The following is a 26,512-nucleotide window of genomic DNA, read 5'->3' as shown; positions in this document are numbered from 1 at the left end:
AACAATCTAATAATGTCACATATGATAATATATCAGTTACAGGGGCCATATTTCTCCATAAAGAGTACTCTTACTTTTGATACTTTTACACTTGTTGGAAATACTTCTGGACTAATACTAAAGTAATTAGAGTATTTTACAAATCTGTCTATATCTGAATAGTGAATATGGAAGAAAGGGAGGGAGGGGAAGATGTGGAGAAAGCGAGGAAGAAGGGAAGGGAGAGGGTTAAGATAGGTCAAGATAACGTGGAAGAAAGAACCCCCCCCCCCCACCCCGGGCCAAACACACATACACACACCTCACCCTGAGGCTACTGGAGAATTATGACTGGAGGACCAGCCTGTCACTGTGTTATTATTCTATCGCCTTGGGCTTTGACATGTGTATGATCACACACACTCCCACACACATGCACAAAGTCACATGGGCCCCACAAAAACATGTCCTGATTTACAATTCAGGGGGAATCCCTTCGCTCAGACCTGCAGCAGGTAGGCAGCTGAGAGAGAAAGAGAGGCAGACATCTCAGGAGTATAGTACAGTATGTGCCCATTCATAAGAGCAAACTGCACCAATATGCAAATTCTCGCATTTTGTAAGCAGGGAGACGAGCTTACGTAATAGTTTTGGAGGATTTGTAAGTCAGGGCAGTGTGTCAAGACTGCAGCTGCTGCCTGCTGGGTCACAGCAATACACTGGGTTAGAGGTTAGAGGAGTGCTGACATCAGCTGCAGGAGAGTATGACTATAAGTATGGTTTGCACAAACAATCCTCACATCCACATACATTAGTCTGACCCCAGGCTCACAGAAAAATGTAAGATGCACTTGTAAAAGAACAACTATGATATATAATATGATGCAAGCACAGCAGCTGTAGAATCATGAGACTCATCCACAAACAGCTCTGTCAGCTGTTTGTATCTGAAGCTGGGGGTACACACTGTATAAGCAACCGGTTCACATAACGTCCCCACTCCTTGAACACTTCCATTCCCAGAACACAAGATTGCGTAATACACCTTCACCTGAGTCAACTACACACACGCATGCACATGCAACAACCTGCCCCGGCAAGACCTGTTGAGAAGGAATGAACATGCAGAAACATACTAAATGCAAATCAGGCAGACACTATATGCAAATCAAGTGACCTGAAAGAAATTAAGGAGGCTGTACAGCATGTTTCAATATGTTTGGAATATCGTCACTGAAATTTTTTTGTTTGCGTAGTATATGGAATGTGTAGGTGAGGACATGAGGTTCATAGGATGATTACTGTTGGCATGAGAGAAGATTCAAATTAACCTGACTTGGCCTGACTCTTTTAACTTTGAGGCGTCTCTTATCAGTATTGTCACCTTGATTATCCAGTTTCCACGAAGCTTTAAGGGACTGTTTTCAGCGAAAGAGCTCTGATAAAGATATTGTGCACTACTTGCAAGCACCAAACCAAAAAAGAAAAAAAACCTTACAAAGTTAGCTACTAGCTGGTGAACATAGAGAAAAGGAAATTGACTGTGTCCCATAGACGTCACCTATTGGTTTGTAATGGAGCTCGTTTGAAGTCCAGAGTTGCTGATCATGGTTGGCACCATTTTTTCCATTTGGACGCCCACACGGAAGACATCAAAGCCTACTGTAAGACTTCAAATCTTCTTAACAGAGCAATAACTTCCCAAATGATCACTGGCACACTTATTAGAGGGCCTGAATGTAGCGATTGAGACCATAATGACTTGAAAAAAATTATTAACTTAGTATTTCTAGAGAGACATTTTTTGAATCAGCATCAATTGGAGCCAGGGATTTTTTTGGAGGCAGCATCTGGTGGCTGTCGGTTGCATTGTACTTTAAGGTACTTCTACATTAGCTTCAGCCTCAAGCCTTGGTAGTGGAGCATTTAGGTGCTAATGAGCCACATATTTCCCTCAGGAGTTGGTGGAAACCAAAAACAGAGCTAAAAAGAGAGTGAATTTTGTCGGGTGGACAGAACTCCAAATGAATGACAGTGTTGCTCTGTTTGCTGTATGTGTGAACTGTTTGCTAACAACTTGGCTCTATCAGCCTTATAAAGTGATAATATGTCAATGTTGTGTTCACAGCTTGTTGGTTCCAAGTGGCCAAGAAATTGTTATTTTAAGTTTAAATCAAGTCAACTCACTGACTGACTCACTGTTCAATTACAACCCTTCAGGAAAGTGTGAAGCTGAATGGTAAGCAGAGCAGCTGAGGTAGAAGACTTTAAATCATTCATAACTTTATTCAGTAGCCAGCAGTGAGTGATGTTATTTATCAGTTCATGTGAAAAGCATCATGTTCCAGGTCCGTCCAGCAGACATGTGACTGAAAGCTGCTCTCATTGTACTGTATGTATGTGACGGCCTTCTTCATTCATCGGCACTGCAGCTTTGCAGCTCATCATGTGGAAGGCTTATGAAATCATAAACCACAAAACCGCCACCTCTGTAGTCTACAAGCCGATTGGCTCGGTGCCGAAAGAGAGAGAGACACACACACACACACACACACACACACGCATACACACACACACACACACACAAACAGCAATAACATACAGTATAACATTTGCAGTGCCACCAGGTAAACTAAACATTTAAGTTGAAACAATCAAACCTTTTTCTCACTACACAAAATACATCCTGCAGCTATTAAGCTATTAAGTAGTCAAATCTGGCTTTCAATATGTCTTTTTTTTTTTTTTTTTTTTACATTTCATCTTATTCAGCTTCCCATAAAGCACTGCCACAGGAAGTCAGGATGAGCAGCGCCTGAGTTTGACCAGTAATTACAGCTCATTTTGCTCTTTCACATCCAGAATATTAATCTCAGAATATTGTTTTATCTCATTTTTATGTATTGCAGGAAGTTTTAGGAGCGAGGCACACGTGCATAAGTAAAAGTAAAACCTTTATCTTTAATAAAAACCTATATAGGGTACACCATTATTTGGACTGTTTCTGATGTTTATGTGGGCTTAGATGTACAATAATCTTGACCCAGTGAAATAAAGAAAGGTCAGCTCTAATGCCAAAGGAACGTAATAAATGTTGCAACTATTTTCAGAGAATTACATAATGAAGTATGATACTGAGAGTAAATTCCATTCTTATATTTTAATCAGGAACAAAATGAAGTAAGAGCCAGGTGATTCCCAGATTCCCTGTACAAACCCTCCCTCCTCCCTCCGTCTGCCTCACCTCTCTCCTCTGTCACTGCCCTGGAGCGCTGCACAAGGAGTGGAAAATACAGTCACCTAAAAATACACTACACATAAACAACACACACTTACAAACACATGGGCACACTCGCACACACACCCAGGCCAAGTGTCTTTAATATTAGAAAGCACAAGGCTGACACCTGAGACACTCAGCACAGCGGTGTCACCCTACACAACCCCCTCCTCCCTAAATTAATCCAGCCCTGTCCGGTGTGTCCCTGATGGTCCAGTCTGATCCGCTCGCTGCAGGCTGGCAAGTGGGGGGGTTAGCTGGTGCAGTGGGGGGACACACATGGTTATGACATCACAGCCCAGTTGGCCCTGCATGCCAGCGGCAGTCACACGGGGCATCACCAGGCCTGACGTGGCCTCGACCCACATGGGAGGGGAGACGTATGTGTGTGAAAAGGTTACAGAGGCTAATGTGGCCTCCATACCGGGATTCTCCTTATCGTAGCCCCCCTGCCCCACCACACGTTCACACACACAAAGCTCATTCAGGTTAGACATGCACAGTGTCTAAGTGTTTATCTACATAATCTGTGACATATTGTGATTTTTGCTTCTTTTCTAGCTGATCCTCTGCCGCGTGCGTGCTGTCTTTTCATCAACAAGGTAAATTGTGTGTCTTGTGTACTTCGGTTTCCTTTTCTGCTCATTTAAGTTTTGTTCAGCTCTCCTTTTTGTCTTTAGTCGAGCCTCCACATTGTTCCATTCTGTTAAATTCTGTGCACGTGTCACTACCAGACCTGTTCAATTTCTTCTGGTTTTCTCCCACCATCGACTGTCTCCACTTGTTTCCATCTTCCTGTAGTTATTCATAGCTTTCTCTCTCCAGCGTCTTGTGTTCTTTTTAGTTTCTACTCTTTTATTTCCCTTTTGATCTGAACACTTTCAACTCCTCTCTTTTTGTGTTTTCTTTCTTCTGTCTTTTTAACTTAAACCGTTGCACCTTTACCCTTCTTTAAGATTTCAATTTCCATTTCTATTTTTAACAGCTCTCATCTGTTGTCTTTTTTTTACACTTTATTCTTTTGCTTCCTGTCTGTTCGGATATCTTTATTTTTCTTTATGCGTCTATTCTGTCTCATCTGAACCTATCTATTATCAATTATTGATAATAGATTTTGTTAATTGAATAATCATTTTCATTTTGAAGCAAATATGCTAAAACATTTGGTGGTTTTAGCTTCTCAAATGTTCAAAATCACTGTGAACTGAATATCTTTGGGTTTTGGATTTTTGTTCGCACAAAATAAGGCATTTAAGCAGACATTTTCAGTATTTTATTTTTATTTTCCGCAGATTAATCAAAAATGAAAATAATTCAGCCCTCTTTTTTGCATTCATTGAGGCATATGTAACTTCACTGTAATCCTTTAATCTTTTTTCTAAATGATTAATGCTTTTCTTAGTTGCACATCTTTTTCCAGCAATGAATCAGCAGACAGTTTATGTGTAAACTGATTCTGGTTGTGAGTGTGAGTGACTGGTGCCTGACAGTGTCCGACAGTAACAGGTTGACTAGGTGACTGGTTTGACTGTCAAACACAGTGTTTCTGAAGAAATTTTGAATTAGTTTGATGGGGAAGTCATGGTCGTCAGATAATGTATTCATTACTTTTGTTTGGGAAGAGAGTATAGATCTTGATATACTGCACTGTTTATTCATTTAAGATGTGGATTTGGTTGGATTTGATCATTATCATTTATGGAAATTCTGTGTTATGGTCCATTAAAATACTTGAAAAATATTTATTTAATCTGTTTTGTTGCTGTGCATGTTCTGTTAGTGAATTATCAACATACAGTAGGTGATCATTATATCTGAAGATTAATAAACAACATGTATTTCTAATTTACAACAGACACGTGCAATAGAGCTTAATAGACATGTAAACAACTATTACCCCTTTTTCTTATTTTATCTTATTACCTCTTTGCATGCTGCTCATCTTTCATACATTAAGCACGAGGTGAGTGAGAGTCACACAGAGGATTAGAGATATGATGTACTGATATATGCAGACTCAGCCTTGGCTCTGACACTGACTCTTATTTCTGTCTGAGGGAGGATCCAAGCCCAGAAAGACCAGTAAAGCTACACCAACACCCCCCCCCCCCCCCCCCCCCCCACGCCCCCCCCTCCACCACACACACACACATTCACAAAGTCCCTGTCTCCGGCCCTCCTGCTGGCCCACATACGGTACACATGTCTGGTACCATGTTGCCTGGATGGCAGAAAATGGAGTCATATTATTTTACAGTGAACAAGCTCTCACCTCTCAGCAGACCAGGCGCTGCTACTGATCACTGGACACTAACAGAGTGTTGCACCAATTGGCTGCGATATTACTGACTAATCACTACCTGATCACTGGTCTCATGATCGCAGAGATCAAAACAACACAAGCATACATTCACGGAGAACATAAAACATTTCAACATGAATAATAATCAATGTTCTGATACTTAGATGTGGGAAGTAACAGTACATCTATGCAGACTTAATTATTAGTGTGCTTTGGTAGAATTTTGACCTACTTGTATAAATAATAATATAAGATTAATTACAGGGCGCTTCTTAAGCAAATGGTACAAAGTGCTTTCCAGAATTAGGAAGCTAAACACAGTGACAGGACTTAAGCAGCATAAAAGCAGATACAACATAGTAAATAATATAAAATAAAAGTCACAATAAAAGAAATACAACATACCTAAATACAGAAATTATTAATGTAAAAGCTGTCGCATAATAGAAGCTAAAGTATTAGTTGTTATGAAAAGTAATTCTGTATCAACATAGGTGATCGTTATGTTTGAAGATTAATAAAAGATGTATTTCTATTAATAACAGATGATGCAATAGACCTTAATGGAAATGTAAACAACAATTACATCATTTTCCTATTATAATTACAGCTCATTGCAGGATCAGTGGGCTTCAAGCTGCTTATCTTTCATGTATTAAGCACGAGGTGAGTGAGAGTCACACAGAGGATTAGAGATATGATGTACTGATATATTGATATATGCAGACTCAGCTTTGGCTCTGACTCTGACTCTTATTTCTGTCTGAGAGAGGATCCAAGCCCAGAAAGACCAGTAAAGCTACCCCCCCCCCCCCCCCCCCCCCACCTCCACCACACACACACACACACACACACACACACACACACACACACACATACACACAATTTCACAAATTCCCCGTCTCTGTCTCTGGCTCACCTCTCTCTACCTCCCGCTGACCCACATACAGTACACATGACTGTGACCATGTTGCCTGGATGGCAGAAAATGGAGTCATATTATTTTACAGTGAACATGCTCTCACCTCTCAGCAGACCAGGCGCTGCTACTGATCACTGGCCATTAACAAAGTGTTGCACCAATTGGCTGCGATATTACTGACTAATCACTGCCTGATCACTGGTCTCATGATCGCAGAGACCAAAACAACACGAGCACACATTCACGGAGAACGTAAAGCATTTAATAATACTTAGAGGTGGGAAGTAACAGCACATCTATGTAGACTTTATTATTAGTGTACTTTGGTAGAATTTTGAGCCACTGGTATAAATAATAAGGGTTGGGGTTATTTATAGAGCACTTCCTAAGGAAGTGGTACAAAGTGCCACTTGCTCTACTAATGATGATAATAACAATAATAATTCTATTTGTATAGCACTTTTTAAGCAAGGAGCACAAAGGGCTTTCTGTCACAGGGAAACTGCATAAAAAGACAATCGCACATATTAAAAAACAACAGCATCACCAATCAAACATAAAATGTAAATGTATTATGCAAACACATAAGTCTAGTGGTCAGACAAGAAGACGAGTCTATAAAAATGTGTTGTAAGTCATGATTTAAAAGCTGAGGCAGTGCCAGCACAACAAATACTAACTGGATGACTCTTCTAAAGCTGAGGTTTCATGACCTTAAACTGGACTCATGGAAGAACAAAAAAGCAGATCTAAGGCCTTTTGTGACAGTAAGGAGTTAAAAATTCACTGATAATTCTTAAATCATGTCACAGTGTTGATGATAAAATTCAAGCGAAACTAACTAAATGATGATCTCTGGTGTCTTGTTGTGAGTCATAACATTTCACAATGTAGTTGCTGTCACAGGTGTCCCTACATCCCCTCTAGCAGCTCTCAGTTTTTGAGACATCCCTCAGGATTCACTTGCTCAACGAGTGTGGATCGATTCCACCTGCCTGTCTAGTCCATTCCACGCTTTGCCAACCTTGTGATCTGCTCAAAAATACAAGCACACACACTTGACATATGTGCATGAATGACTGGCCGCTCAACTGACTTTTGATGACGATATAAGACATCCATGCAAAACCATCTCTTTTCTACCATCTCAAAAACATCTCTAAACTCTGCCCCTCTCTAACTCTGTCAGATGCAGAGAAACTTGTCCATGCCTTTATTTCCTCAAGACTGGACTACTACAAAATCCAGAAGCTCCAATACATTCATAACAGCACTGCCAGGATCCTGATGAGAGTGTGAAAACACGAGCATTTAACAGCTATTCAGTTTTCATTGCAGTGGCTCCCTGTCTCCTTCAGGATTGACTACAAAGTCCTGCTGCTCACATACAAATCCATCAACGGACATGCACCTCCTTACCTACAGTAACTGATCACACCACAAACCTCCACCTGCACCATCAGATCTGCCAGCAGCTTGCTCCTCCGGGCCCCCAGTACTGAACTTGTGTGCCCTATCTCATTAATACTGTAGTGCTTTGAGTTTCACTATGAATAAAAAGTGCAGTACAAATTAAATGTATTTATTATTACTTATCTAAAGAAGGAATATTCTGCATAGTGTCTAAAAGGAAAGACAAGCCCTCTGCTGCCCCTGATATCCTGATGTTTGCCTGCAGAGTGGAACATCTCTGGGCATTAACGTGTGTGATGGATGAGGGAGAGAGTGACATAGTAATAGAAAGACTTAAACAGTCTCTTCTATGTCTCTAATGTTAAACCACAGGCCAGTGTGTGTCATATAGAACAGAAAATACATGTGACCTATTTACATGTATCCTCCAGTGTGTGTGTGTGTGTGTGTGTGAGCGCGTGCATGCTTATGTCTCTCTATGTAAGGGACCATCCCTTGTTAAAGCATGTGGTTTCATCACAGGATATGGGTTTCTGGTGAAAAAGACACAGAGAGGAAGTGCTCTAAAGAAAGCTTCTCTTCCTTTCTTTCTCTCTCGTCCTATCTTTCACTCCTCTCTTTCTTTCCACAAGACACACTTCACCTCACACGTGCGTGTTCAGGATGATTTATATGCTTTAGGCTCGACATGCACGCTGATGAAATCTCTTTTGAAACAAATATGTGTCCAGACGCCTTCTATTTAATGTCATATGCAGAACGAATAAATCACTCTCATGTCAATTCAAGTTTAAACAAAGACAAACTGTTCATGAACCGGCTTCAAAATTAAGTTGCAGTCTTAATGGAATTGACCTCCTCCTGCTTTTTTAAATGTCTTATTTGATCTAAAAAAAATGTTATTTAAAGTTAGAGACCTTTTGACTATGAATGACAGCTATGCTTTCTCTATATCACCTTGTATGAAAGATATTAAAGCAGTGATTGCTGAGGAACTGAAGGAATACACACACATACATGTATTTTAGTGAGGTGCTGGCTCGCATCAAAGAAAGAATAGAAAAACTACACACTCATAACTCCGATGGAGTCGTTCATTTCACCTTATAAAGATCAACTTTTCTGCAATCTGCCTTCTTCACAATTAAACCTATCAGTCACATGACTCACGTTTAAACTAACTTTGACAGGAGCTCTCAGGACTTGAAGGACTTGGAGGCCTGTAACAAAAACATTTCCACATATCTAAAAACTAACAAGCACAAACTAGAGTATAAATCCAAATAGAAATCATTTTGTGTTTATATACTTAACCGTTTAGAGCGTTGTCGATGTGTCTCTCAGTCCAAAACACAAGAACAGAGGAGTCTGACCTCAGAATTAAGGAAATAAAAAATAATTCCACTTCTTTTTTACCCCTTGATTAAACATTGAGCTGACTTGTATAGACGGTGTCAAGAGGAGTTTAGAACTACAGGTTGCAGCAGTGTGGAGGGTCACAGCGCTCCACATGCTGCCTGGGCCTGTTTGAGTTCTGAGCACTGAGGGACGGCTTCGCCACGGCTCCTTCATATTTAATTGTTATGTTGAATTATTCTGGCTCACTGCCGTGTTGTGCCACCGTGAATTGGGCCGTGAGTGTATCTGAGTGTGTGTGTGTGTGTGTGTGTGTGTGTGTAGGACAGGGACGAGAGGGAGAGTGATGTGGCAGTTGTGCCTGAGTTTGCCACGAACACTGGAAGCCTTTGGGAAAGCAGAGCCATAGCAACAGAATGAATTAATGATCAGGACCCGAATGCTACGTTTATCACAACCAACACACACACACACACACACACACAAACACACACACACACACACACACACACACACACACACACAGAAGCACAAGCCATGACAGCTGGTGGTTTCATATTCAACACTGATAACCTGGTGATGCAGGTTCGGCCTGAACTACTTTTACAACTACAAAACATGCAGCTCACAACAGCAGTCAGTATATTGAACATTCTTCTAAAGTTTCCTGTTTAACTGAAGGTTTCTCATCATTTATCATCATCATATTTCTTCTAACAACATCAAATTAGTACAACATCATGAAGTATGGTTACAAAACACGTGATTATTAACCGGTTTATCATATGATTAAGTTGTGATAGCTGAGAGTGATTATATAAACATGTTACACCACATAACAATATAATTATTAGGTAAAAAAAAAAAAAAAAAAACTCACCACACATAACACATGTTCATACTTGTTCCTTTGAGTTGAGGGCAGCTTCATATCTCAAGATCTACTGAGCCAGTGATATTCAGAAAATAGTCTGCAGCGCCTCCCTCAGGAGAAGAAAGAAAAACACCTGGGCAAAATTCACATGAGGCACATTTGAGAGTGATCGTAGAAGAAAACCTAAAAATTCACACTATTCATTTCATTATGCAAATTAAAAGCCATTTTTCTGGCACATTTGATTCTGATTTAAACAAAAACTACTAGTGTACTGCTTTGGATATATTTTTGTCTTTCTTGAAACCTGCTGATAGTTTGTTAAACACAGATTCAGTATTTGGGTCATTACAAGACATAAGCAAAATGCTTTCTGATGTTCTGTGTGTTGTATGCCCCCTGGCACTAGTCTTTACTCGTTACTTTTCAAAAACTAATTTTATCTGCTGTGCAGCAGAAAAAAGCGTCAGTGATGACAAAACCCTGAGGCAGTCCGGTGCCTCTGAAGCTCTACAAAGGTACTCACTGCGTACTCACTTTCATCCAGTCAAACTAGCTTGCATATGTACTGTATGTTTAGACAAGTCTGGGCTTTCCTGCACATGTAGATAAGTTACTGTTTATGTGTGTGTGTGTGCTGTGTAATTCTGTTGGTGCCAACATGCAGAGACACAGGATGGCCTGATGATATTAGACAATTATAGCCAACTTCTAGGTGTCATTCCAGGTCCTTGAACAAATTTAAAAAGTTTAGACGATTAATGTGTGATTTACATCCAGAATCTTGGTCAAATAAGTTGCTAATAGTTGCCATTTGTTTTTACCCTTATGGACAGCTCAGACAGCTTGAGGTGAGCTGTCAATCATGCTGAAACCTCACACTACACTGAAAGCACAAACATCAAGAATGCACTTTTTAATCGAAAGTTAACTAAGGTTTGTAAATTGCTTTCAGTAGTCTGGTGGCGGTTACAGAAGGTTAAAAATGATAACACTACCTCACTTGTACTGAAAATGTGGCCGAGGAATATTTGAACGCTTGCTCTAAGCCATAAAATCTAATCAGGACAACGCTTTGATACTTTCTTTGACCTGACGAGGATCTGAGTAGGATCAAAACGTCATGGTTAAATTTTGCGGCTTGCAGTAAGTACACAGGTATTACCGCACCTACATAATGTGCGTATAATTACTCCTATTCATCTGAGAAACATTTGAACACACGAAAAGACTGGTTCAACTTGAAATGTCTACAAAACAAAACACGGTCATTATTTCACTAAATGAAATCAGGTACATTTCACACACACACACACACACACACACACACATTGGTTTTTACTCTTTTTATTGTACAATATTACAATTATATTTTGTACAAATGTTGTTAACAAAAAAAAAAAAATGCAATTCAGGCTACAAGGAGAAATGTATGCTGGGGGCCTGAAAACAACAATGTCCTTGAGCACTGCACTCAACCTTCAGGCAGCAGTGAGGTGAACACATGCTGCTTCTGCTTGTAGGGAGGGCCACAGATGTGCGCACACACACACACCCCCACAAACACACACACACAGACATCACATCTGAGGTGGGCTAGCATGGCATCCTCCCCCTTCAACCCATCAGATCTTAAAAAGACGGGATGGGCAAAAGCAACAACATGGATAACTAATGTCAGTGCGGATGAAGATCATGTATGGAAACGGTCTCATAAAAAATCCAGTTTGTCTGTGTTGTAGTGATGTAGGAGTGGTGGGAATAAGGGGGTAAGGTTGTTGTTCATTTGTTGTTTGGTCCAGGTCCAATGTGTTAAGAAGCCGAGGCGCAGGGTCAGAGGTCATCAGGTGGGGGTTTAAGAGCGGGTGTACTTCCCCCAGATGTGCAGCATGAAGACTGAAGCAATGAAGAGCAGACTCATCACCAGCACTGGCACCGGGCCGCTGTCACAAAAGAGACACAGATTAACACCCAGATACACACACACACACAAAATCCCATCATTTGCTGTAACCCCAACCAGAGCGAGTCTTAGTGGAGTGGCTGATTTTATTGATGAGCTTCGGAAACGAGGAGGGGCTCTCGTCTCTCAAAGAGGGACTGAGTAGGGTGGGGTGGGGTGGGGTGGAGGGACGCATTGCTAAGTAGCAGCATTGCCATGCCAACCATCTCCTCAGCAGCCCCCCAACCTCCTCCTCCTCCTCCTGTCAGAAGGCTGTAATTGAGTTGACCTTTCAGAGTGGATCCTTTAATGAAGCTTTGAGGCTGGCATCTAACACAGGAACAAACACGCACTCGATATACAGCACTGTATGGCGAGTCTGCCCTCCTTCGACTGGAGAGACACACTCAATAACCACCACAGCACCATCGATCAACCGCGGCCGACCACGGCCAGGAGACAGGACGCTTTCTCTAATATTGGGGGCGAGGTTGTAGCAGAATAGAAGTTTATAAGATTGAAAGTTTTCTAAACGCGTGTTCACGTAATGTGTGCGTGGGCACATAAAGACACACACTCTAATCAAGCAGAGATTATTTGTTGGATCAGAGAAGCACGTCTGCCTAATTTCCTGCCTTTAAACATTCCCCCTATTCTACCTCATAAACAACACTAACGATGTGATAAAGTGTCGGAAATCCTGAGAATTAGTGTTTATTTGTGAGAGGATGCGAGTTTAAATGTCAAAGGCTAAATGTGTGCACTTTCATAGGTTCAGGAGTGTGTGTCTGTGTGTGTAAAACAGCTTGACAGTGGCTGCTTTTATAAACTACACTTACACTTTGAGGCCCGGCGAGTCCTCGGTGTAGAAGCGCCACATGCCCCCTGTACCCGCCGATCCCGTGGTCCTGCCACCGCTGCGTGTACCGCTGCTGGTGGCTTTCCTGTGCAACACACACACACATACATACAGCAAGTCAAGAATATGTGGACACTGTCAAGTGACATCAATTACACCAATATAATATTTGTGTTGAGAAATGTCTCATTATCAATGACTTTTTTAGCCTCATACTGTCCACTTTCTGAAATACAAACAACTTTCTTTTTTTTTTTTAAAAAAGAGCAATACAATATACTTTGTGGGGGAAATAAAACAAGTTAATGAACCTAAGACAATAGACACAATTTAAAGAGGCACAACCCAATTTTGTGAAAAATGAATATTTTTATTCAATTACAAATTCAAGCATCTAAACCAATTTAATAGAAGCTTGAAATCATTAAAGTTAAATTTGAGCGAGACATTTAGAACACATCACAGTAAGAGAAAAGAAATCTGTTCTATTATACACTATATTCACACTGTAACTCAAACTACAGTATCCAGTGATGAAAGAGTGTTTCATGGCTGCTTCACTCATGTGATGAGATTAAACAGAGGTTAATGAGGTAATGAAGAGGGTGATAGTAATGGGTAATAATGAGTAATAATGAGAGAGGTAACAGCGAGCCTCTGATTACACACTGATTAAGCCCAGAGCACAACATCTATCTGCTGCTCTAATCTACGGAGGGTACGCAAAAATGCAGGGCAGGGCTATCTGAAAATCGTCAATCACTCTTCACAGTGTGATGACATGAGGGGGTGGGGTCAGTATCGGGGGTATCTGAAAAAATAATTATGGGGTGTGTGCAGGCCAAGGGAGCTGCAGAGATTTTCTTTCATGTTTAATGTAAAGTTTGAATCAATAGCTACCTTTTTATAGTAGTGGCCAACATACATATGTGACAAATTAAAGTTTCTTTGCAAGGTGTTGCTTCTTGGGAAAGAGACTCTGAACTCTGGTGAAGGGATTCTTACAGAATATATTCCCTTATTTAGTTTTTTGATGTTTGTGGTGGACAGCACCATCTAGACCTGCTAAACCAAAATCTCAAGTTGATGTTTTTTTGTTTATCTTCTTGTGCTTGGTCTTTCTTGTCTTATCTTGTGTTTCTTTATTAGTTGATTACTTTCTGGTAAGAATTCTCAGTATGAATTGTTAATGTGCTGTAATTTCTATTTGTTACCAGTAGTTTGTATTGTTTTACCTGGAAGAGTCTGAGGGGATGGTTGGTGTTGTTGGGGTTAAGGGGATAATGTGATATGATTTGGGCTGTACTGCATTTGTTTTACTTTTATAATTCCTTCTTTTCTTTGTCCCATGTCTATTTATGTTTAAGAAAGTAGGTGTACGTCTGGGTTGAGTGTATGACTATTGAATGTGAAGGCCATAACATGTGATTTTCATCATTTTCACTCATTCCAAATCACTCAGTGCCATGTTTGGAAGCATCTGTGTTACATTCCTCCTCTCTTTTATTCAGGGTTTTCCTTTTATTTGCCACAAATCTGTGAGCAGTATTCACTTGTGGAAAGTTTAAAGAAGTTAAAGTTTAGTGGTTAGATTGTGAGTGTGTGTACCTCTGTCTGACTGTGGAGCCTGCTGCGCGGGGAGCCACTGTCTTGCTGGGGGAACGGCTAGATGCCCCAACATTGGTTGCACTTGCTGCTGGTCCAGGCTGAAAAAAGAAAGAAAGAGACCAGATTTTAAACATACATACAGTGTTCAGATCCATTACTCCTCTTTTTGTTTGTCTGTCTACCTGTCTCTCTCAAACAGACACACAAACATTTTTACAACTGAAACTAAGTCAACCTAGAGCACTTAGAAAAAGAGCTTTTTATAATTATTCTTGAACAGCAAACTTACATTTGAAGCTGAACTATACAGTGTGTGCAAGACACTGAAGGCCTTCACTATCTGTTCATTGCTTTCAACTTCCAATGGTAACTAGCATGCAGAATCTCAACCAAATGTCACATGCATATATATTTAAGTCGTTACTTGAGTTCTGGAGCAGCTTAAACTATTTATTTTGGACGATTTGAGCTGTTAAAAAACAGCCACGTCCACAAATGATGAGCTAACGTTAGCACACCTGCTAACAGATAGCCAAACGTTATCTAGCTGATGTCTCCTTAAATCCAACACAGATGGTTTCAGCTTAAACAGGGCAATTTTAGACGGAGCTAATGAATCTTACCATTTTGTTTTTCTTTGTCCCGATGCGAGCTGAGTCCCTGAGCCTCTCTTCTAGCTGATGTCCACGTCAAATGGGCAGTAGTCGGCGTGTGAATTGGTCAACACTTGAGAAGAGCTGACGCTTGTCTGAAAAGGACACGACTGCATAGCACAAGACCTGCGTAGGACACCAAGCAGAAGCCTGACCGGTTTATCGCATTCAACACAAAAATAATGATATAAAAACATATTTTAGGAGTGTATTTTCATACCACATCAATGAAGCTTATTTTTTTAAACAATTTGCTGTTTAATGTATTATATTGGTATATTATCATGTACTTTATTTCAAAGGCAAATTAAAGATCCGCCTTGGCTCTCAAGGAGACGTGTCTGTTCTACAGCTGGGAAACTGGCGCCATTGTGGCGCAAACAAGAAGCGCGAGCTACATAAATCCACAACGGAGAAGTTGAACCAACATGGCGTCTCAACGATAGAGTTTCATGATAGTAGTTCAGCCGTTACATGCAGCTAGACGATCATAATCACAGGTTTCCAAACTTGGACAAGGTGGGCAAGACGTGCAAAGGTAAACACAAGTGTAGTTAATTAAATTGTACAGTGATGCTGTTGTAGTGTTCATCCACAGCTGTCCACTAAATTAATCTAAAACGGGTTGTAATTTTTAGTAGCCATAGTATCTTTACTCTCACTACTGTAGCTAAAGAAATTTAACAGTTACCTTTTCTAAAGCAAACAGACATCTAGCTAACGTTAGCTAAAATAAGTCTAATGTGTTTTCTTGCTATCACTTTGACTTCTCACTTAAAACCCAACGCTATTAGAGTATTCTGAGACACAGTGACAGCCATGGTGGGTTGCAGTAGATGTAGGCACATGTTCTGTCAAACAAACATGATATTAAGCGCTTAATGAGGTAAAAATGATATATTAAAACTATTTCACAAATCCCGCATGGACAGATTCTTTAAGTTTGTCAACAATGCATCTCTGAAAAGTTTCTCTTTGTAGCATCAAGAGTATATATTCACGAGTCTTTGGCTCTTTCTGTTGGAGGGTGTTGTGTCTTTTCACCAACATGATGGAATAGTTTGAATGAATTATCTCTGATGTATCTCATACAGGTTAAAGCAATCATTCCTATAAATGTTAACACTGTTATGAATATAAGTTTAAGTTTATTCATTTGTATCGCAGGTTTCATACAGTAGTTGTAACTCAAGATGCTGTACATATAATAAAAACATTAAAAATAAGAGACATTTAAAAAAGACTTAAAATACATTACAAATTAAAGAACAAAAATAAGAGAATAAAACATGAAAATACATAAAAATATAGAATAGATTTTGGAATTATTTACCCTGTCTACTGTCTGTTATCAGTTTACTGTATGTCATTCTACTAGGACTGCAACTAAGATTATTTTCATTATTGATTAATCTGTTGCTTATTTTCTTGATTAATCGATTAGTTGTTTGGCCTATAAAATGTCAAAAATGGTGAATGACGACCTCAAATGTGTAGTTTGGCCCACAACACAAAGATATTCAATTTACTATCATAGAAGAGAAGAGACCAGAAAATGTTTGGACATATTTTCTTAAAAAATGACTCAACGTGATTGATTAGTTATCAAAATAGTTGGCATTTAAGTTAATAGTTGGCAAGTTTGGAAACTAATTGATTAATTGTTGCAGCTCTACATAACATGATAATGTGTCCTGAGTTGTTGTTGTTGTTGTTTTTCAAACCCTGTCGCTTATTCTGTTATTGTGAAATATATTGCAGATACAATTTGAACTTATTTCATTCCTAACATTTCAGCTCTGTTGGTGTGTGTCCAGGATGGCGCGGGTGGTGTTTCTCCATCCAGATTTGGGTATAGGCGGAGCGGAGCGTCTGGTGGTTGATGCTGCTGTCGCTCTGAAGTCTCAGGGCTGTAGTGTCCAGATCTGGACGGCTCATTACGACCCAACACACTGCTTCTCTGAGACACTGGACCCAGACCTGCCTGTGGTACATGAACACACACACATACATACGCTATCCTACATAACATTGTCCCTCAAAGATACACAACAGAATCGGACAACAGTATATGTAAAATGCAGAGTCTATTAGGAACACATGCATGATTTGAATTTGTCTTGCTCTTCTAACAGGTATGTGTGGGTGACTGGCTACCCACCAGTGTGTTTGGTTACCTGCATGCCCTTTGTGCTTACCTGAGGATGATCTACGTGGCCCTCTACCTGGTCTTTCTCAGTGGGGAGGAGTATGACGTCATCTTCTGTGACCAGGTGAGTTGTATTGTACAGTAACTGTCTATCTTTCTGTTTGGTCATCACTCAGTGGAGTTTGTCTGAGCTTTCTGTTTGGTGTAACTGACTCTGACTCTCAGAGAATAGCTTCATTGTTAACAGTGGTCTATCTCTTCGTGTCTCCTCTTTTCTGTCACACCCCTTTTCTTTACCATGTCGTAAAGTGGACACACCTTTGCTTATTTTTCACTCTTTTGTCTTTCATGCAAATACACATAGGTACCACTGTTCTCTTTCACACATTATTGAAGTGAAAATGTATGACACTAGAATAAGCTTCATTTGTCTTAAATGAATAAGATGAGAAGTCACATCAAGTTTTTGTAATAATTGTCTTAGGCTATGTGTTTAGTGGTTAAACACATAGCCTAAGATTATGTTTGTTTGCTTTATATTTAGTGTGCATTTCTATTGTTTTACTTGGTCTCTGTATGTGTAAATGATGCTTGATATTAAAGGAAAGCTTAGGTATTTTTCAATCTGGACCCTATTTTCCCATCTTTTTTTGTCTAAGTGACTAATGGGGACAACAATTTTTGAAATTGGTCCAGTATTGAGCGAGAGCGCTTCAGCTGGCAGCCGCGAAACGGGCTGCAATGTAATCCAACAGGGCAATAGCGCCCCGTCAATGTACGTCCACTACAAGTGCTTGTTTTTGCCACTGACAGGCTCAGATTGTTATTATGAGTGTCTGACAACATTATGGAAAGGACCATACATAGAAATAAAATGTTTTTCTCTACCTTTCGCTTGATCAGGTCTGTTTGTTATTGTGTCTGTTGTTGTCAAAATTGGCTTAATATTCAGCCATGAAAATCTTTTAGATAACACTCAGCTATGCTTTCTGTACTCCAACATGACAAAATCCTCCCAGCACTCCTCTCTCCAACTCTGTCATGGCTGAATATTTAGCTGATTTCGACAACAATTCAACCCTCGTGATATTTCACAATGAGACTTCTCCTTGAGCGAGACTTGGTGAGAAACAATGAAAAACAGACTGGATCAAGCGAAAGGTAGAGGAAAACATTTTATTTCTCTATATGGTCCTTTCTATAATGTTGTCAGACACTTATAATAACAATCTGAGCCTTTCAGTGGCTAAAACGAGCACTTTTAGTGAATATACATTGACGGGGCACAATTGCCCCAAAGGATTATGTTGCAGCCTGTTATGTGGTTGCCAGCAGAAGAACTGTCGCTAAATACTGGATCAATTGTCAAAAATTGTTGTCCCCATTGGTTACTTAAAGATGGGAAAATAGAGTCCAGGTTGAAAAATACCTAAGCTTGCCTTTAATGTGGCATCTTCAAATGTACACTTATTGCTGTATGCGGAGCATGATTTCATATGCCAAAACAAGCTGCCATATTTGTTGCTGATTAGTCAGAAGGGAGGAACATTTTTTGGGAATGACATGAATACTTGGCAGTTACAGCTGGGATTTTTGTTATGTTTTTTTTTGTGTGTATTTATTTGCTTTTTGGGGTTAGGGTTAGGGTTAACATATATAACATATAAGGTATAAGGGTATGGGGGGTATGGGCTGTTTTTGTTTGTTGTGTCATTTTTGTAAAAAAAAACAACCTTGTCTGTGATTTTGATGCATGCAGAGTCTATGTTCTTTGTATGAGTGCATTCAATCCTTTTTGTGTTATGTGCCCTATACCTTTACCAAACTACATGGAAAAAAGAAATTAAAAAAAAAAAGAAAGTTTGTCACAAAAAATGAATACTTTTGTTTTTACATCTTGCATTCCTCCCCAGGTATCAGTGTGTATCCCGGTGCTGAGACTGTCTCGTCACAGGAAGAAGGTTTTGTTCTACTGTCACTTCCCCGACCAGCTGCTGACCCAGAGGAAATCAGCCCTGAAGAAGCTTTACCGCGCTCCCATCGACTTGCTGGAGGAACGCACAACTGGCATGGCTGATATGGTACATAACTGCTGAGGGTTATAGCTTGATTACACAGGTTGTGATGATCTGATTACAGAATAGGAATGTGTCACTGGGCTTATTTTATTTCATTCATATTGGAAAAAAAGTTTTATACCATGGTGGCAAAGAATGATCTGGAAGCAATACAGAAAAGGCACATAAGTACAAATACAAAAATGCCAGACATTAATTTAAGTCAAATTTAAAACAAATTAAAATAGTTGTAAGTGATTTTTAAAACATGCTTTTGATGTGATCGGAGTTCCTCAGGTGGAGCATTTTAAGGGCCCTGATAGAAAATGTGGAGTGGTCTTAGGCAGAGATTTGGGAATAGCCAGAGGGTCCTACCTGAGGATGTCAGGCTGAGTCTACAGGAGAGCAAGTGGCTAAAACCATCTAAGAATGTCTTCCAAGAAATTAGTAAAATATTAACCTGAATTTCTAAACTGATAATATGATTTAGTTCCTCCATTTTAAAGTTTCTCAATTTTCTTTGCACAGCCTGCAGACAGGAGAGTGATTTGTGGTTTAAATAGTAATAACACAAGCAAGAATATTGAATTTTCTGAATATATGTTAATTCTTGTATACATAATAGGCTTATAGCCGAAGACAAAATCCCAGCGGTATATACTTTTGGAACATACATATAATAAACTTTTTAAATATGCTAATTTTAGTTCTTTACAGGAGACAAATCACCCATTGAAAGTGATCCCAAGTGAGAATAACGGTGACTACATAGTCGCACAGCACACCTCATATAATGCCTTGCAATCGTGAAAATATTCAGCTTTGCACCTAACATACAAATAAACAATGTCAGCATACTAACATGCTCACAATGATAATGCTAACATAGCGTTTACAATCTTAGTTTAGTATGTTAGTGTAGTAACATTTGATAATTATCATGAAACACAAAGTACAGCTGAGGCTGATGGGAATGTCTCTAGTTATGCAGATATTTTGGGCGTAAATTAATGTATTGGACAAACAGAAATGTTCACCTGAGTGAACATGTCACAAGAGGAAAGGGCAGGGGATTTATTTTCAACTAATCAATCAGATCAGATGATCACCTTTTTGTTTATTTTTTTCACTGCCCCGGGGGTTGAGACTTTGACATTCTTTATGCAAGTTATGCACCTGACATCAGATACAAGCAGTTTCCCCAAATGATGTCAGTGTTTTTTGCCAGTCTGTTGCAGCAGTTCATGGAAACCAGTAATTATTAAACTGTTGTCATCTGAAATTATTTGCCTACAAACAAATTAGATATTAGATAGTGTTCCTTTTAAAAACAGTAGATTCACTCAGAATTATTTTTATCCCACCCAGATGTTGAATATTAAGTCTAGACAGGTGAAATTACTTTTTGACTTGAATGTGGCTCTTGACGACTGTGAAGCTGTGGTTTAAAACTATATTGAAATGGAATAAATCAACTTAAACTGCCGTCATAAACCAAAGTGATTATTTAAAATGTGATACAGCCTGATTTCTACGGGCAAGCTGTTGTAAAAGCTCAGGGCCCTGATAGAAATGAAATGACATTTGGATTTCAGTCTAGACTTTAGGAAAACCTCAGGCTGCCATCCAACTCATAGGGAATTCAAACTGTGATATATGTGAGATCCTTATGAACTAATCTCTCTGTACTTCCTCTTAGATTCTGGTAAACAGCCAGTTCACCGCGGGCATCTTCAGGGAGACCTTTCATAGTCTAAGAGGAGTCCAGACAGATGTCCTCTATCCTTCCCTCAACACGCGTACCTTTGACCAGCCATCTACTGAAGCACAAGGCCTGGAAGGGCTGCTCCCTGAGGGAACCTCCTGCCTGTTTCTCTCTCTGAACCGATATGAGCGAAAGAAGAATCTGGGCCTGGCTCTGGAGGCCCTGGCGGCCTTGAGGAGCAGCCTCCCTCCAGGCCAGAGAGCAGGCATTCACCTGGTGGTGGCGGGGGGCTACGATGACCGCGTTACTGAGAACGTTCAACATTATGCTGAACTGAAAGAGCTAGCAGCGCAGCTCCACTTGGACGATTGTGTCACTTTTCTGCGTTCCCCTTCTGATTCACTGAAGGTGGCGCTGCTGCGGGAAAGCGCCGCGGTGCTGTACACCCCGAGCAGAGAGCATTTTGGGATAGTTCCCGTAGAGGCCATGTACTGCTGCTGCCCTGTTATTGCGGTGAACTCCGGGGGGCCCCTGGAGAGCGTGGCAGACGGGGAGACGGGGTTTCTGTGCGAGCCCACGGCAGAGGCCTTTTCTAAGGCCATGGAGAGGCTTGTCAGGGAGCCGCAGCTCCGCAGGGACATGGGACAAGCTGGGAGGAGGAGGGTACAAGATAAGTTCTCTCTTCAGGCCTTCTCAGACCAGCTGTATGGGTACATTGTCAAACTGAGCAAGTGATGTGAAAACTGAGTAAAAGCAAGAGACAGCCAGAGGAATGGCAACATTTTCTTACTGAACTATGAAACTGACAGTGGATGACGGGGGTCTGCAGAGTGGAAGTCTTCTAACAGAGAATGTATGTGTATATGTGCAGGGAGGTGGGTGAGGGGTGGGGGACTTAAGAGGACAATTAATCAGCATTCCCCTGGAGGGGTTGCTGAGAGGAAAAACAGGACGGAATTTCTATACCAATTAAGAAAAGAGTAACGAGTTTACCTACCCTATCTCTGAAAAAATACCACCCCTGCAAGTGTGTACGTGCGCGCATGTAAGTGTGCGTGCGTAGCAGCACGGCAACCAAGAGCCTAGCAAATGAGCGTACCAGAAGGATTGATTGTTAGAGTGAAATGTTTTGCACTGTGTATTTTTTTTTTTTTTGTCTGTCCTCTCTACAGTAGTCTTTGTCTTTGTGTGTTTGGGGCTGAAGAAGAAGAATGTAGTTACCACCGTGCGCCATCAGGCAGTGCACAGTCCAAGATCGATAAACAGGATGCTTTCCACTACTTCCTGTCCGCCCAGAGCTTTGTTCCCCTCCTAGCATTCAGAAGATGCTGGCCTGTCCATGACTCTTGCCGCCGTGTGGAGGTTATTAGCAGATGATAGAGAGTGTTTGGCTTCATTAGAAGGTCTGGCTGATGGGCAGTGTGCCTGTGTCTGGGTCATTATCAATGAGGAGAATAGCAGAAGGTCATTGTGTCTGCGCACCGGCCTCCTCAGCCCTCCTACTGTATAGAAATGCTCTTATTGACATTCCTGAAGTCATAATAAACAAGAGAACACATAGTTTCCTGACTCTTATAGGGTTTGCTTTGTCGTTAAGTTTTTTTGGCCTTTAATAGAGTTTGCTAAGAACTTTGAGGGGAAGCATGGAGGCACTGAAACGTTGTTAATGTTGTTCCATGATTTATTTTTTTCTTTGCATTGAACAGATGTGATGTGTTGAGATGTTAAATGAAACATTCTCGGGACAATTTTGCAGTGAAAGATTTTTATTTCTCTCATTAACAAAGTTGGTGTGACAGATGTGCACAAGGGACACCACAGAAGATCTCATGTTTGTGTCTCGATCCGTTGCTCAATTATCATTTGCAGAGTTTGAGTTGTGTCCACATGGGCTTCGTTTTTTTTTTTAAAGGGAATCTAAAAAAGTAAAGAAATAATAATCGGAACATTAAATTACAAGCTGATTGGTTTCAGACCTAATATTTACCAAACCACAAATCAGTCATTCACCTATGTGTTGTTGAACCCACCTGGTTGCACACGGCGTGGCCATATCGAACGAACGTGGCGAAATGCTCGCTGTTGAAGTTCATCAGGTCGTATTTGAATTCCTGGTGCAGAAAAGTCTCCCAGCGATGCCTCATCGTCTCCTGTGGAGATGGAACCAGATTGTGCTCGTCGTTGTTGACCCTGATGCGGGTTCCTGGAGGCACTTTGATGTCCGTGATGAGCTGCTCGTTGATCCTGGTCTTCTTCAGAACATGATCACTTTTCGACTTTGGAGCCATTTGTTGAAGGAAGCTGCGGCATGCTTTCTGTGTCATGTTCTCATCTTGAGGGGAAATATGAAGATGATGAGCTCTTAGTAGAATAAACCTGGTATATTTTTGTTTTCAGTCGCCTTTTTTAAAGGGAAATTCTAATGCATACTAAAATAAACCTCTACTTCTTTACTTAACACTAAAGAAATTATTTGTTCAAATAAAGTAACATTTCAGTTTCTCACCTCCCACTCCAAAATGGACAACAAGGCCTTCTCCAACATAAACTCCCCAAAGAGACAATCCCGACCACGGGGTCACAAATTCAATCAAGTCTCCACTCTCTGCTGTGGACACACTCTGATCAATCTAAAGAGAAAAAGAGCACAGCGCATCCTATTTCTCTCCTTTTTTTTTTCTTTGCTCTTGATCTTCTCACTGAATTCAAATGAGAAGTTGATATTTATGGTGGAAATCTGGGAAATTAAAAGATGCTGGACATAAAATCAAATAATTTGACTGTTTTTTTTTTCTTTTTTTGAGAGGAACATATAACAAGGAAGGACATTATAAGGGAGGATATGAGTATGACAGTATTCAGGAAACAAAAGTCAAGCAGCAGCACTAATGAAGATCTTACAATGACAAGTGTACTCTTACTGTAGGATGTGAAATTTCTCATGTTGAGAATAACACATAATTAAGAGTTTTCTTAGCTCCAAAATTACTATTAGTGAATGTTTATACTTATTCTTAAAAGTTGGTCAGTAAACACATATATACACAAACCCCAGCAGACAGGTACTGCTGCATCAAGATAAACATTTCTCAATATATTTATAAAAGCTCACCTGTCGGGATGTCGTCTGGGAGAGAATACTGTTCAAATTCCCCAAAAGGGCCATTGTTCCTGTCAGCTGAAGTCAACAGAAACTAAAGTGTAGACGGACACTGGTTGTGTAATAGCTATTACGTCCTCTTTAGCGGCCTTGACTGTAACTGCTTCAAGATGATAGGCAGCCTAATATGTTACCTATTAATCTAACACATGCTGTATTATTTTATCAGGTTCAGTAAGACACTGTCAGCCACAGCTTTTCAAAAACAAATCATTCTGTTATTTGTTTGATTTTGTTTAAAATGTGTAGTCCACCTACATCGAGTTTTCAATTCCCACGCCTCGTATCGATTCGCACATTTCTTCAGAGTCAATTTCAAACGTTGAAACGCAAAGAAACCAACAGCGATACCACTTGTTTTTCAGAACTGCAAATTATTTGTCCCAATAGGTCCAATTAGTGCCTGTAGCCTTGGTTTAATTTAAAATAGATCTAGCAGTATGTCTCAGTCAATTAATGTATGTGATCTTGTGAGTTAAATTTTTGTCTTTAATCTTGGTCCTGCATATTAAAACATTTGGATAGAAGCAGTTGAAAAATGTTAGAAAATACAAACAATAAAATAAAACAATAATATTATCGTTTAATATTCATCGGACTGGAAAATCTCTCAGAGCTGGGGTCATGAAATAAAAAATTAATTGTTAACATTCGCACATATCACATATTCAGATAATATTCAAAATGAGATACTACTCATATAAAATCAAACCTCAGGACATAACATGACAACGCTAAAGACATAAAACATACAGTAAAAAAATTGACATTTTGAAACAGTAAAATACTTTTGCCAAAAACATATTTTGATGTTTATATATGAGGGTAACATTAGTGGTTTAGTTGTTATGACTGAGCTCTGAGGTCATGCAGTTAATAAAAAACAGCAAAAGCACCAAATTCGGTGTTTCCTTCATTCTCTAAGGGAACCAACTATTTTATTGTGTGAAACTCATACCATCAATTTGGGTAATTTTTGCATTCGAACTTGGTTTTAAATGTTTTACAGGACTTTTTATGGTTGAGAAATCCGACTGAGCTTTTGGCATCGGATTAATTAAAAAATACACGGTGCTCGGATAAAAACAGTCTGTTTCCACTGTACACAATACAAACACACAAAATGTTTATAGACAGTTTTAAGGATGTGAAATGCTAGAAGAAATCAAGAAAAGAAACAAGAATCAAAGAGCAGATGTGTGTTCGTGTATGTGTGTGTGTGTTCACGCAGAGATCTTAAGAGTAAGATGATGAGGAGGGTGTTGCGGCGGTGATTTAGGGGCCCTGCTAGGCCAGATGATAAAAAGGTCCCGTGGAGCCTGTAAGGGAGGCAAAGACACATAAACAAAAACACGCAGCAGTAAACACTCATCACGCTCTGCTGTATAGGCTCAGCGTAAAGGCGTCCCACTTTACTCCCTGCACAGAAACATGAAGTCTCTTTTCTATCTTTTCCTGTTTAAAGAAACTGTCTTTACCTCAAAGTTGTGAAAGAAGAATCAATGTCCCTTCCCTTCCTTTCCCTCCACCTCCGCCTCCCCTCTCTGTGCCCTGTGGTGGGGTGGTTATTGAGATCACGGTGTGTCTGAGTGGCAGTGATAACCGGTACCCAGGTGCCACTGGCACATGGTGTTTAATTAATTAATGAGACCGCGGGGTTGGTTTTCTAATTCCACCTAGCCAGCACCGGGGTGAGGGGGAGATAGCCGCGAAATGTTTAGGTGTGTGTTTTCAGGCGAGGAAAGGAGAGATGTATGTGGGAGTGTGTGTGGGTTAAGGGTGTATATCTATTTTGTTGGCAGTTTGGGAGCTGGATTCCTTGTTAGTGGAATATTAAATATGTATGGAATATTTTTACTCCGACTTTTAATCACGCATTACGATTGGGTGTTAATCATGGGCTAAATGAAGCTGATGATGAGAGAATCGCAGCGTTAATACATCAATCTGAACTCTCTCCTCCTGCACACTAACCAGGTCACCAACTCATTGCCCTGAAAACAAAGAATTGTACCAAAGATGTAAACATAATGCAAGTACTGGATGGTGTATAGAGCAGCACATGGTGTGTGTTATTATTAAGGTTTAAGTATAATGAATTAGGTGATGTGGGGTTAAGATTGTTAGAAGTCATATCAACAAAGAGTTTGTGTTTTTTCTTTGATTGTTAGTCATTTTTAGCAGATCTTATATAAACCAAATGGGAACAAAATAATCTCTAAAAAATTCCATCCTGTGCTAGAAGTTGAAGCA

At 40.1% G+C, this 26,512-nt stretch overlaps 3 protein-coding genes and 1 long non-coding RNA gene across 6 annotated transcripts in view; 2 read left to right on the top strand and 2 right to left on the bottom strand.

Moving 5' to 3' along the window:
* The window catches only part of LOC122987660, a 28,492-nt gene extending 24,215 nt beyond the window's left edge, over positions 1 to 4,277 (top strand). Inside the window, exon 3 of the long non-coding RNA XR_006404546.1 lies at positions 3,821 to 4,277. This is a non-coding gene — a long non-coding RNA (uncharacterized LOC122987660). The remainder of the gene's footprint in view (positions 1 to 3,820) is intronic.
* A 7,581-nt stretch (positions 4,278 to 11,858) lies between these two features.
* Positions 11,859 to 15,300, bottom strand: sec61b (SEC61 translocon subunit beta). Its single transcript, XM_044359226.1, has 4 exons — positions 15,159 to 15,300; positions 14,536 to 14,633; positions 12,908 to 13,012; positions 11,859 to 12,069 (listed from the first exon to the last, which is right to left on the bottom strand). Exons 1-4 carry the CDS (start codon positions 15,159 to 15,161, stop codon positions 11,982 to 11,984), a joined length of 294 nt encoding a protein of 97 aa, XP_044215161.1. The 5' UTR covers positions 15,162 to 15,300; the 3' UTR covers positions 11,859 to 11,981.
* A 209-nt stretch (positions 15,301 to 15,509) lies between these two features.
* On the top strand, positions 15,510 to 22,659 carry alg2 (ALG2 alpha-1,3/1,6-mannosyltransferase). 3 transcript variants are annotated; one of them, XM_044359221.1, is made up of 5 exons: positions 15,510 to 15,707; positions 16,986 to 17,177; positions 17,324 to 17,461; positions 19,251 to 19,418; positions 21,094 to 22,659. In XM_044359221.1, the coding sequence occupies exons 1-5, from the start codon at positions 15,663 to 15,665 to the stop codon at positions 21,832 to 21,834; spliced, it is 1,284 nt and encodes a 427-aa protein (XP_044215156.1). In that variant the 5' UTR covers positions 15,510 to 15,662; the 3' UTR covers positions 21,835 to 22,659. The 3 variants fall into 3 exon arrangements, with proteins under 3 accessions (XP_044215156.1, XP_044215158.1, XP_044215157.1); XM_044359223.1 differs by having other exon boundaries at positions 15,510 to 15,726; positions 17,006 to 17,177; XM_044359222.1 differs by having other exon boundaries at positions 15,510 to 15,726.
* Positions 22,660 to 22,712: 53 nt separating this feature from the next.
* Positions 22,713 to 24,471, bottom strand: LOC122987369 (phospholipase A and acyltransferase 4-like). Its single transcript, XM_044359225.1, has 4 exons — positions 24,212 to 24,471; positions 23,606 to 23,729; positions 23,130 to 23,431; positions 22,713 to 23,016 (listed from the first exon to the last, which is right to left on the bottom strand). The coding sequence occupies exons 1-4, from the start codon at positions 24,263 to 24,265 to the stop codon at positions 22,927 to 22,929; spliced, it is 570 nt and encodes a 189-aa protein (XP_044215160.1). The 5' UTR covers positions 24,266 to 24,471; the 3' UTR covers positions 22,713 to 22,926.
* Between the last annotated feature and the right edge of the window lie 2,041 nt (positions 24,472 to 26,512).

This window comes from Thunnus albacares, chromosome 8, assembly GCF_914725855.1.
Source record: "Thunnus albacares chromosome 8, fThuAlb1.1, whole genome shotgun sequence".
Classification (NCBI taxonomy): Eukaryota; Metazoa; Chordata; class Actinopteri; order Scombriformes; family Scombridae; genus Thunnus; species Thunnus albacares.
The sequence above is the reverse complement of the archived record's forward strand: the minus strand, read 5'-3'. Positions and strand labels throughout refer to the sequence as shown.